This window comes from Castanea sativa, chromosome 3 (assembly GCF_040712315.1).
Source record: "Castanea sativa cultivar Marrone di Chiusa Pesio chromosome 3, ASM4071231v1".
Taxonomy (NCBI): Eukaryota; Viridiplantae; Streptophyta; class Magnoliopsida; order Fagales; family Fagaceae; genus Castanea; species Castanea sativa.
Window position 1 is genome coordinate 4,910,575 of NC_134015.1, and position 13,112 is coordinate 4,923,686.

Genomic DNA, 13,112 nt, shown 5'->3' on the forward strand with positions numbered 1-13,112 from the left:
GCTGGGCCCAAGGCATCTGACGAAGGACATGCAAGACCTCCTCCTTATTATACTAGACGGCATAAGATTCAAAAAAGGTAACTCAAAGCTAAATGTGAAACAACACACTTTATAACTAGTGGTATTCCTCTTTTCACATTTCAATCTACTATTGATTACTTAATGATATTATTATGGAGATCAATATGGTTTTAACCTACATTTTTCGAAGTAGGTGATGGGAACGAGTGGTTGAAGGGGGCCAAAATGACAGTGATGCGGGTGTAGAAGACGGTAAGCAACTACTCTGACTTTGGCGGTTAAATCAATGGCCATTGTCTGCTACTATGGTAAAGTCTTGGGCTGCCAAGCCTAAGTACATCTAATTAACATTTGCCTATACCCTTGGATGCTTAGTTTCTGCCCAAAGAACAGTTTTACTTTAGTAATTGATGCTTGAAAGTTGTGACTCAACAAATTGGTGATCTCGAGTTCCGAGATTAGTTTTGTATTAGCCAATGGGTTAATTGCTTAGCAAAAAATTATTACAAAACAGTCTTTTTTTTTTTTTGCTGTCATTGTTCTGTTTTGTGTGTGTTTTTTCATTTTCCTTTTGCAAATGATCCTCGGATCAAATGCCATTTCCTCCCTACCTAAATAAGAGGTAGAGGATAGCTCAAGGATTGAATCCCATGCTGGTGGTCATTATGTTCTAATTTCAGAATTTAATTCTTTCTTTATGGTATTTATGTTCCAATATCAGAATTTTTGCTTTTCTCTATGGTATTTATGTTGTGGATTGATGAATTCTCGAGAAGATGTCTTTACATGTTCTGATCTGAACAATTTTGTGGTGCTTACATTCTTATTAATCAATTATAGCAATATATACCTTTGCTTTGGCTGGTTCTATTTGCCTCCCATGCCCCGCCCAATAGGCTGAAAAACATAGAATCAGATTCCTTTTCTGTTCATTATTGAGAAATCTTCATTGAGAACAAATCAAGAAAATATAATCCTTTATATTGATCCTACAAGAAATCCTTCTATTGTTTGGTAGTTGAGAAAGCAAACAATGAAATTGAGCCTTGGGCTTTTGGTGTTATACGTTATTTGGTTTAGACGACAAATCCAATTAAATGAATGCAGTTAATAAAAAAGTTACTTGAATTACACCAACCTTTGTATCAGAGTTTGTCTAGTGTAAGCTGTTTTGCTTCTCTCTTTCCAAACAATGAAGAATTAAAGATAGAAACTTTGAGTTCTTCCTTCCCTTGCTTGCAGTTTCATAAAAGCTTCATTGAGTATTAAGTTCTTATTTTAGCTTTTTAAGTGTTTTACTTTGTGGTGTTAGGCGACTCACAATTTTTAGAGGATGAAAGCACCAAGATTTTTGCTTGGAAAGTGGCCGAGCATTACAGTGCAAGGACAAATCAGACTCTGGAAGAAAGAGAAGCTAGTCCAATCATTCACTTAAAGAAACTTAACAATTGGGTATATCTTGTCAATTCATGTAACATGCTATGAGCTTGTGATTGTTATGAGTATGCATTGTCTTTATTTGTTGTCGTTCCTTATTTTGATAAACAGATTAAAAGTGTTCTAATTCAACTCTATGCTCGACGAGGAGATGCTGTTCTTGACCTTGCCTGTGGCAAGGTATTATAGGTTCTTTATTTCATTGCAATTGTGTTTTACCTCCCTACCCAAAAAGTGTAGACATTAAGCAATTTTTTTATTTTCTTTAACATTCACCGGGGTGGTGATCTCATCAAATGGGATAAGGCAAAAGTTGGGTATTATGTTGGTGTTGATATAGCAGAAGGCTCGCAAGTACTTCATATCACCATTTTACTATTTTTATTGGTCCACTTTTTTGTGTGGACATATTGACATTAATGGGTCCAGTTATGCTTAATGCCGGATTGTGGTTGGGTGAGGCTGTCTAGCTAATCATCATGGTAGTTAGTTTGTTAGTTGTGTGAGGCGATTTCTTGTATTCGAGTATTTCTGTTGCTACATGTGTTGTCATCAACCATCTTAACATTGTTTTTATTTATTATGCAGATAGAAGATTGTCGTACACGCTATAATGGTGATGCCGACCATCATCGCCGTCGTAAAAAATTTACATTTCCTCGCCCGCCTCATATGTGGAGACTGTTATGAGGTAATTGCAGTTTTGTAGCTAGTTAAATGAATTTCCTTATATGTCCACATACATGTCTGCTTTCCAATTGAGCTTATCTAGTATTGCACTTGATCAAATGAGGATTGTGTCAAGTGTCATATCTGGACATAAACACTACTGTTTGTCATGATTGCATGGATAAGTGACATCAACTCGAATTTGTTTTTGAGCAACCGAAATTTTGGCCGGTCGCTTCAATAGAAGTTTTTATGTACTTTGTTAAGACAAGAATTTGAAATAACTTTGATTTGTGTTCCATGTTTTGTTCGCGGTCTCGTTTGGACGATGTTCTTGCAGATGATGCTCCCTTTGATGTCTGCAGCTTCCCAGTGTGAGTGATATTTGAGTCTCGCTAACCGCATTTTTAAGGTATCATATTTCATACACTCACACACATCATATTTGATTGAATGATTAACGTTGGAGACTCTTTACCTCTCGTATTAAAATCAAATATTTCGTGAGCCGCCCTTTTCACAACGTTGAATGTTTAAAATATGGTGTACATAAAATCTCAAAAGTTTTATGGTGCATTAAACTTGGATAGTGAAGTGTGTGCTTTGGTTTCCTAACTTAGAAAGTTACAGTGAAAAGTTGGATAGGCAAAAACTTCTCTTGCAGAATTTCTTTGAATATCTATCCATTCGGATATTGGCTGGTGCCTTGTATGAAGTGCGGGTTATTCTTACCATGAACAATATCCGATTTTCACAACTACAGGTAATAATTGATGCTATAAATCATTCATGTTTTGCCTTCTCCACTGCCTATTTTGCTACTGAGTTTTCTCAAGAAATATGAAGAGAAATACAAGCAAAGTGGAGATGTAGCCTCCAAGTTAACTATTGAAGAAGCAACATTTCGTGATTTACAGGTAGCCATAATTTCTTTTCATGAATGACCTATAAATGGCCTCGCCATTGATCATTAAAGTATTAAAAGTGTGTCATTGTGCTTGGTCCTTTTGTTATATTTATGTTAAACAATCTTAAGATTTATATATGTAGGATAGGAAAATTGAGCTTTATCGTGCCATTGTTAAGATGGAACAAGATGGCAAGGCCGATGGCATTCTTCGTGTATGTCTTCACAAATTTGGTCTCGGTGTGCCTATTTAAAACTTGTTTATGTTCATTTTCAACTGCAAATTTCAGGTTCACGCTGATCGTATCCAATCAGATCCTGATGAACTAGTAAAAGGTCTAAATGAACGCTGCAAGAAATATGGATTACGTGCGAAACCAACCACATTGACTGAGCTTCCCTTTGGTAAGTTTTTGTCATCCTTGCCCTGTTTTGTTGATTCCCTTTTGATTCATGCATGTGTTGCCCAGAATTTAGAGGAAATCCCTATTCTATCAAACAGAAAAGGCAAACATCTTGTGCTGAAGAACCATGTAAGCAAGTGATCTACCCTAGAATTCCCTTCGCAGGATACAGCTTGATAGCTCATACAATTTGAAAAACTAGCTGCCAAAGATTTGAGGATGAGCTAGGTGTGGAAAACCTTGAATTCCCTTAACCGTCTTGTAGAACTGTGAACCAGATGGTGAAGGAATTTCATTACCACTACATTCCTTGAACTTTGAACAATACTCTATCAATTCCTTAGGGTGTTCATGTGCTGGGTTTGGTTGGGTTGAGCCAACCTAGATTGGTAGTATATAATGCCAATTGAAAAGGATAAGGTCTCTGACAAGACTTCCTTTTCAACTTTACGGAACCAATCGGTTCCACCGGGGTTTGCTCATTGATCACCCCATACCTTGGATATTTGCTTTTGTATGCACTTCATAATTTTGAAGAGGAGCCTTAGTCGCTTTGATTGGATGGTTTTATTCCATTCAAGTTCTCAGGACCATCCACATACTTGGTTTTTCTGTTAGGAGCCAGTCATGTAGCTATCTATATGAAATCTCAAACTTATTGTCATGTTTGCATGAAATAATGGTGATCATGCTCACTTTGTAAAAATCTATTATGTTCTTAATTTTCTTCATTGGTAGGCATGAAGTTTTAAAAAGGGAATTAACATTTGAAATGTATCCACATTAGATTACCATAGCTAAAATTTCCTCTTCCCGTATCGTGGCAAGCTATGAAGTGGGTATGGTTTCTTTGTTTCAAAAATGAGATGTATGATTGCCATTTTTTATCTAAAGTTTATCATGATTTTGTTTTTCTTGTTTTGCTCCAAAAACTTTCCAAGTGATAAAGTCAAAGCACAACTGATTGAAATTATTTATGCAGATGGTGATCTGGTTTATTATACCAAGAACAAGAAGGTCCCAACTTGATCATAACAACAATGCCCTTGCAAGTAATTGTTCTGCTTCAATATGTTCCAAGATTATATCTGATTTTTCCATTAAGTTCGCAAATAATCAAAGCAACCGGAGTGGTCACTAAGACCGCCCGGGCAGGGCCGCATATAATCTCGTTGTTGTACATGTTGGCTAGCCATGTATGTAACCTCGTTATTTTTGTTGGGCTTCCTCTAATTGTAATTCTCTCTTTCCCCAATCCCTTATTTGAGTGCACTTATCTTTTGTGTATTATACTCTCTCAAAAAAAAAATTCATATGTTGCTCTTAAAAAGCAAGACGTTAGCATCGCCGAATTTCCCACTATTTCGCATCTCTCACACCCATTTCCTTCTATCTCGTTTCTCTTTTATATCTAAATTTGGAAATTGTGCAGGTTTCAAGTATTGTACCTTGCTGTGAAGACAGTGAGAGAGTCAGGGCATCAACACGTCTACTCTGCCGTTGAAAGACCCCTTCAGCTTGCTCAAGCCGCCGCCATCTTGGAGGTTTTGTTCTACTTTTTTTATTAATTACTGTCCCAAGTCAAATAGTCTCAGATTAACTCACTTCTGGTTTGCACATGTTTAAGTTTCTTAACTTCTTTGGGTGGTGGTTGTTGTTGTTTCGGATTCCCCGCTGAAACAGATTTTTCATAGTCTAGTAGGTTTTGTTTTGTTTTGTTTTGTTCTGTTCTGTTCATCAATAATGTTCCCTAAAGATGCACATTTATTGCCCCATACCTGGTTTATGCATCTCTTAAGCCTGAGGATCAAGCTAATGGATCTGAATCATCAGCTGGGACCAGAAAGGTTATCTATTAGATTGGTTAATCTTTTATACATACATGATAAACAAAATTTTTGGTAAATTCTTATTTATGTCTTTCATTTTTCGTTCCTTAATTAGTACTTCTATTTATGTAAATCTTGGTTGATGCAGGATACATCTGTGCAGAAGGAAATTTAAAAAAAAAAAAATTGCATTCCAGTTAGCCCAGGGAGTAGCAGATTGATATGAAGCTTCCCAAGAAACTATGGTCATTGGATTAATAAAGTTGTGCCACGATGGATATTTCATATGGAACAAAACCTGGTTATATAGATTCTGAATTATATCTTCTACACATTGAGGTGACTCCCATCTCTTTGTATGTTATTGCAAGTTTCTTTTCTTTTCTTTTTTTCTTTTTTCAATTTAGGTAGCTGGTTTATTCCATTATAAATCACTTTTGCTTTTGATGAGTTACTATCGAAGTTATTGGTATATGTTCACCATATCAACCTTACTACGTATTCATGGGTTCTCGCTATTTTAAAAGATAATTATTCTCAATATTTTACAAACCCAACTTGTAAGGTTTCCAAATGTAATTTGAGAGTGAAAGAGAAACGACACTGAACAAGAACCATGTATCCTGTATTTCTTTCATATGTCTACATACATAAATCGTTATTGATTAAAATATGTAGGATCTTCAATGTTTCGATTTAATTATTATTTTTCTTGCTTTTTCTATTACATTAACTAAAATTTGAATTAGAATTTGGAAATATTATTATTTACTAGGCGCACTAGTAGCCGACAAAATCACTTTCCAGTTCTATCTTGTTTCATAGATTATTGCTTACTATTATTATTTTATAAACACTGCACAGAGATGGTTCAATTTTTTAGAACTTTCTTTCCATGTAAATGTCTAACGATTAATCTGATACAAATTTTTATTTTTATTTTTTTTTCTGAAATTTAACTTTTTATATGATAAGGTAGAAATTGCTCACTAAGATTTACCCGGCTGTGATGTGTAGTTTAGTGACCTCCCTAATTGAATAGTTTTGAACGCATGGTTAATTAAATATATATATATATATATATATATATATATATATATATAGATTTTTGATAAGTAATGGTATATTAAATATTTTATATGCTCGCTTTCTCTATATGTCTCATTCTCCTTGCTCCTATAAACCCCAAGTCTGTAATTTAGGTATTCTCTTGAAAATTGTGTTAGAGCCAGTTAAATAGCAAAATACGTGCAGCATATTTATAAGTTTGAATTTTTTAGGGTGATTATACCAAAGCCCTTTTTCCTAGAGTCATGTATATATATGCATGTATTTGGGACATTCTTATTTTCTTTCCCTCTTTCGAAAAGTAATTTGGGTCTAGCACATTTAATCGTCGTGGGATGTGGGGTTTCTTATATAGGCTTCCATGTTTTTGTATTTCCCTGGGTACTTTAATATTTCAGAGACACAAACTATAGTGGTTAATATTTTCACGTTAATATATATTATAAATCAACAACATTTTTTCCCACACCGCCAATAAAACCTTCGATTTGTTAATTGAATTTTAAGTAGCTTCAGTTTCTTGGTTCCTGTGAAGAGTAGTGATTGACGATTGTAATGGAAAAAGTAGTTTTTAATGTTATGCAACGGGGGTTGTACCTCCATATTTTAATTATTGTGATTGAATTCTTCATACCAAGATTTTTGCTTTTAGTTTAAATGAGTGAAAATTGTCATTCTCATTATAATTTTGTTTGCTTACTCTATCTATCTTAAGTTTCATCGTAATTAATAATTTTGTGGACATTCATTAGTTATAACTATGGACATGCTTTAGTTGTGAGAAGAGTTTTCAACGTTTCCATAGTCACATATTGGAAAATGCATGCGGGGAAGAAAGTCAGAAATATGTAAACTGTGATTTTGGGGGAGTTGGGTCTACCAAGAAACATTGTTCAAAAAGAAGAAGAAAAACATCCTCACATGACCATTGGAAATAGCCTTGTTTAGTGCTCCATCAATTATGTAATGTACGCACTCTTAATTTTTGTAGGACAATAGCAAATATGGATTTGAAGCTGGATTTGTCCCTCCATCCCTAATAAACTTTGAAAATAGCCTCGCCAAGAGACCTTATGATTGTGAAGATGCCTCAAGACAGCTTAACCACGAAATCAACTCCATATATTGAAAGTGGTTCAAGTCTCCAGCGACCATATGTCAATAAACTCACATCATATCCCACACCGCTAGATAAAATCAAACATTGGGTAGAAATGTTGCCGATTTCGTCATCTTTTGGAGGTTCATATGGCGGCGTGTTTTCAAGTTTTGCTTCAACAGCTAGGCGAGATTCTCTTTAGCTTTAATGATTCTTTCTTGACGAGATTCTTCTAGCTTCCTCAAGTCTTCCATTTCTTTATATTTTTCCCTCGTACTTGCACCCCCTATAGAAAATGTAAATGAATGTAAACCTGAGGATTTAGGAGACAAGAGTGATACTGGTGGATGAAAGTGATGCTGGTAATGGGGAACTCATATCATACAGTAGACTCTAGGTGCTACATTGGAATTCAATCAAAGTTGCCCAGGTTTGGTTTCGTATTTGCAAGAAACATCTTTCACGTTTTTTTAGGCTAAATTTGTATGAAATAGAATTGATCAATTCTCCCTACCCGCGTCTCCCTTTTTTGTGTGATAGTTGTGGACGCTCAAAATGTAATGGTGCAATTGGCTACATTGGCTCCATTGGAAAGGACAAGTTTGGAGAGGAGATGACAAAAAATTTGTCTTCAGCGGGTGTTAATGTGAGTTTCTCTTCGTCTTAGACTTACAACTGTTCTATTTTGGTTATGTCTTCACCTTCTTCCTCATGTTAAGACGATTATCAAAATTGTAATCAGGTACATTATTACAACTGAATTTTGGTTATGTCTTCGCCTGATTTTACCTTCACTCGTGAAATTGCGGACAATGTATGCTAAAGTAAGTGTTCTATCTTATAACTTTTGACGAGTCGACTTATAAATTTTGCTGCGTAAAGATACTTGGTGATCTTTCACGTAAGCCGTACGTTTCTTCTCACACGATTGTATTTATTCTTAGGTTTGGAGGTTCATTTACATTTTCTATAGGGGGTGCAAGTACGAGGGAAAAATATAAAGAAATGGAAGACTTGAGGAGCAAGAAGAATGTCGTCAAGAAAGAATCATTAAGCTCAAGACAATCTCGTTGCCGCCGGCGTAACTTGAAAACCGGCCGGCATATGAACCTCCAAAAGATGACAAAATCAGCAACATTTCTTCCCAATGTTTGATTTTATCTAGCGGTGTGGGTTATGATGTGAGTTTATGGACATATGGTCGCTGGACACTTGCACAACTTTCAACATATGGCGTTGATTTCGTGGTTAACTGTCTTGAGGCATCTTCAAAGATTTATGCTCTCTTTTTTCTTTTTCCTATCATAAAATGTATTGGTGTACCAAATTAATAACCTGTGATGTTGTTGTTGTATTGGTGTACCAAATTAATAACATGAATACTGTTCAGCTGAATAGTCATAGCAGTACACTGCAACTACTGCCCAGAATAAGAGAATCTCACTATGACATTGGGAACATTTGAACAAAAAATTCGTATCGTGGTTTTCCAGCCTGTATTGACATGACAAGCTTGAATATGTTAAATTTTATTATTGAATACACAGTGGAATGAGGTTATAAATGTACCACAATTCTTTTCTTATTCCTACACCACTAACTTTGTAGGTTGAGTAAGCTATGAGTCGCAATGCCTCAACATCATCTCGTACACGTAGAAACAAGTTTCAATCTACTTCAACAAATGAATTATCACAAGTTCCAGCAGATCAACAACTACAAACATACACAGACCACTATGGAGGGAAATGGGTTGGAAAGAAGAGAGATTTCGTTAATATGCCAATATACACGTACGAGAGTCTTGGAAGCGTTGGCCACATCATGGTCAGCAAACCTACAAAACTAAGTACAGATACCACCGCAATGGAGTTCACCGTAGCAGAACCACCATGGTCAACCCTATACGAGAAGAGGTGTGAGTTGGAGGTGTATTGTCGATGGCACGGGTTACGAGTTCCTAAGGCACGCTCAGCCGAGTTACCTAGAGATGAGCCTGCCAACATACTTGCTCGCCTTGAACAAGAGAACAATCAAATGCAAAGGCGGTTAGACCGTTTTCATGCAGTCCAAAAAGCTAGGAAGCATCTAAAGGGGAAGGCGCAAGAGCGAGCCATGAAGTCTATTAATGAAATTACTGCGTTAGATGATGAAAGTGACATTTCAAACTTCTCAGATTCAAGCAATGATGACTTCCAAAAATTTCTACCTACGAACATTCAACGTTGTTGTTGATGTCTACACGTTTTGTGCAGACTGATCTGTTGTTGATCGTGAGGGCAAATGATCCTATTGTTCGTTGTTGGTATGTTATGAAAAGATGTACTTGTATTAGTGTTTGCAAGAATTATAAGTGCTTGGTGAAAATTATGGTCTAAACTCAATATTCCGTGAGTAAAACTCGCTTTTCTAAAGTAATACTGAATGTCATTATTTAAATTCTTTGACAAATTCTTTGAAATCAATTCGTCCATCTCCATTGTCATCAAAGACTCTGATCATCCTTTGGCATTCCACTTCCAAAGGTTCCATGAGCCCCACTGAACAGATCTAACATTTGAAACAACTAAACCACCGAGCTTTTTTTCTCAAATCAAATAATTTCCTACACGTCACGCCTTAACTCTCATGTTTTGTTTCTTTTTTTTCTTTTTCTTTTTCCTTTTTCTTTTTCTTGTAAATTTTAAATAAGATACAATTTTTAACCTTAGCATATCAATAAACTTCCCTATTTGACAACAATTGATTTGAAATGACTGGTGGCAATATTTATCCCATATTTTAAATTCATGGTTGAAATATTTTTAGATCATTTAGATGAAACACTAGTTGAAGTTATGTAATGAGAGGAAACACTAGTTGGAAAATTATTTTGTGATGTCAAGTATTCTAAAATCTGACTCAGGACACTTTTTGAGACATTAGCTCTTTCACATGCAACATAACATGCTATAAACTCAAACATATGGCCTATGTCTTTCTTAGAAGGCCATTCTTCGACCAATCCACTGACATCTTCACTATCTGACCTCTCTGTCTGGGAAATGTCCCTATTAAGCATACAAATAAGAGAGTTCACTGTATCTTGGACCAATATATTTTGACATCCATTGTGGGAGCAGGGAGGAACAAGATGATTCCGACTCGACAAGGCTTATGAGGATGAGAAAACTTGGATACCTTGTAGCTTCATGGCCACAAGTCATTTTCTAATGAACACCACGTTGCAACACCGCAAACATCGGCAAGGTATTCAACTATCGACGCAGAGATCCAAAGCCGATATTGAATTTGAAGCTAATGCAGGTCAACGGCTGATTGTTACCATCCTCCAGTGTCATCTTGAGAGTGTAAGAGCCCCGTGAATACCACAAACCATCGACTGGTTGATGCGAAACACTAGAGTAAAAAAAAATAAAAATAAATGATAGATTAAATTGTTATATTGGACTGTGACAACTAACGAAAATGTTAGATATCTAATGGTAAATGGCAACAAAATTCTAGGAATTGGCCCCGTTAAAAATCGAGTTTAAAAGAATCGATTTACATATATAAAATCGAGTTTAAAACCCTCGATTTACACTGAAAAGCCACCTCTGCAAATCGAGTTTTAAAGCCTCGATTTTTAGTTTAGTGGTTCTTTTAAAAATAATAATATTCCGCGGAAATGGCGCCTTTAAAAATCGAGTTTAAAAGCCTCGATTTACATTAGTTACCCAGTTTTTAGATTTTCTAAAATATCATCCCCGTGGAAACGGTGCGTTTGAATCTGCCCAAAGGAAATCGAGTTCCAAAGACTCGATTTCCACTGGGATTTTTTTTTTTTGGTTGCAGCTACTACAGCAGTAAACAAGATTTAGTTTTTTCCCTTCCCCTACAGCAGTAAACAACTAGATACAACCAATCAAAGGGTACATCAGAAACAAACAACCGGTCCCAAACAGTTACTATTTATTACTGGCTAGGCAAAAGCTGCACAACGCAACTAATGTGACGAGTACAATGGATAACAAATAGTTCAATTACAACAACATTCAACAATAAACAAAATATAGAAAATAACAACTAACTAAAATTAACATAGTCTACATTCGGCAACAACATTCAACAAAGAAAAAAAAAAACACTTTTAAATGCATATAAATAATATAACGACAAGTCCCACGTACATTGCCAAAACTTTAATCGAGTCTTCACTCGCCTGACAAACATGAAAATACAATCGTTAGTTTCCAAATGCGAAGAACAAAAACCAAATGAAATTCATAGCATATTATATAAAAACAGTGAGAGCACTTGCCTAGTTTGTAGCACTACCACTTGTCGAAGCCCCAAGGGAATTGGGACAGCTTCTACGGTTATGCCCCTCTTGATGACACACTCCACATCGCTGCCTCGGTTGAATCTCCCTCAAGTCCGGATCTTCCCTCCGGCTTCCCCGTTCTCGTCGTACCCCGTCCATTTCATTCCTTATTCTTGAGGCCACAGGACGACCTTTGGCCCGCAATAGCTATGGGTCAGGCACCCACCGTGGTCCGCGAACGTCCCTCCACAATGACTCTGACTTTGGCACCACAAAATGTTTTGAATATGTGTGAATGGCGTTGTTCAAACTATAACATGGGTCAATATAGCTGGTCGCATCGAGGTGCAGACCTTGAAGAACTTTAATTGCATGTGAACAAGGGATCTTCAAGTTTTGCCACTTTCCGCAACCACATCTTCTATCAAATACGTGCACTTCATGACTGTGGTTTCCCCCTCCACCTCTATGGTCGTTGTACGGGGTAAGCACTTGATATACACCAGTTTCATGATTAAAATTCCTCACAGTGTGGCCTGCGGTTTTCTGCGCATTTTTGTTATAGATCTCCATTGCATAATCACTCCACACCTTACCTCGAGAGAGATCTTCCGTAATTTTTTTATGTCGATCGTGGAAATATGCAACAAGTTTGGACCAAGTGAACTCAACCATTGCCGCAATGGGCAAACCGCGGGCACCTTTAAGTACCCCATTAAAGCACTCAGAGATATTGGTTGTCATTGCCCCGTAACGTCTTCCACCATCATGTGACTGGGTCCATTTGTCCACATCCTCACTGGTTAAATATGTGTATGGCATACGCCGTCCAACATGGCGAGCAAGTAGGTCTACACCCCTCGCAAATTAATCTCGGCCTCCTTAATGATTTGCATTATGGATTCAAATTTAGCTTCATGGGTCGCATATCCAGCCTTTCAAGGCCAATGCCTTTAGAATCGGGTCATCAAAGCGTCCGTTGAAGTTGCTAGCAACATGTCGAAGGCAATATCGGTGATATACCCGTTCGTTCCGTCCCTCCCTCTAGGCCACCGTCGAATGGCATTTTTGATACCTTTATGTCGGTCGTAAATAATGCAAATGCCGTTGGCAGGTATAACATGCTCAATCGAAGCCCCGAGACACTCTAAAAACCACCCCCAACTAGCCTCTCGACTCCTTATCCACAACAAGAAAGGCAAGAGGCAAAACCTTTTGGTTGGCATCAGCTTGCCATTGCAATCATCAAAACCCCTAGATATTTACCATAAAAATGTTTCCCATCAATACTGATCACTGGCATTCAATATCTATATGCAGCAATGCTTGGAGCAAATGCCCAATATACATAGCGCAGTAACGCAGAATTCTC

The 13,112-nt window shown here is 36.8% G+C and overlaps 1 protein-coding gene and 1 long non-coding RNA gene across 2 annotated transcripts; one reads left to right on the plus strand and one right to left on the minus strand.

Annotated features, from left to right (window-relative positions):
- The first annotated feature begins 7,818 nt into the window (after nt 1-7,818).
- On the plus strand, nt 7,819-8,492 carry LOC142627728 (uncharacterized). Its single transcript, XR_012842930.1, has 4 exons — nt 7,819-7,864; nt 7,975-8,080; nt 8,177-8,258; nt 8,379-8,492. It is a non-coding gene; the product is annotated as an uncharacterized LOC142627728 (long non-coding RNA).
- A 3,455-nt stretch (nt 8,493-11,947) lies between these two features.
- Nucleotides 11,948-12,562, minus strand: LOC142628370 (uncharacterized). Its single transcript, XM_075802484.1, has one exon. The coding sequence runs from the start codon at nt 12,560-12,562 to the stop codon at nt 11,948-11,950; it is 615 nt and encodes a 204-aa protein (XP_075658599.1).
- Between the last annotated feature and the right edge of the window lie 550 nt (nt 12,563-13,112).

What these genes read in the sequence shown, in the direction of transcription:
- LOC142628370 (XM_075802484.1), bottom strand. Translation starts at nt 12,562, where the DNA reads ATGCCATACACATATTTAACCAGTGAGGATGTGGACAAATGGACCCAG.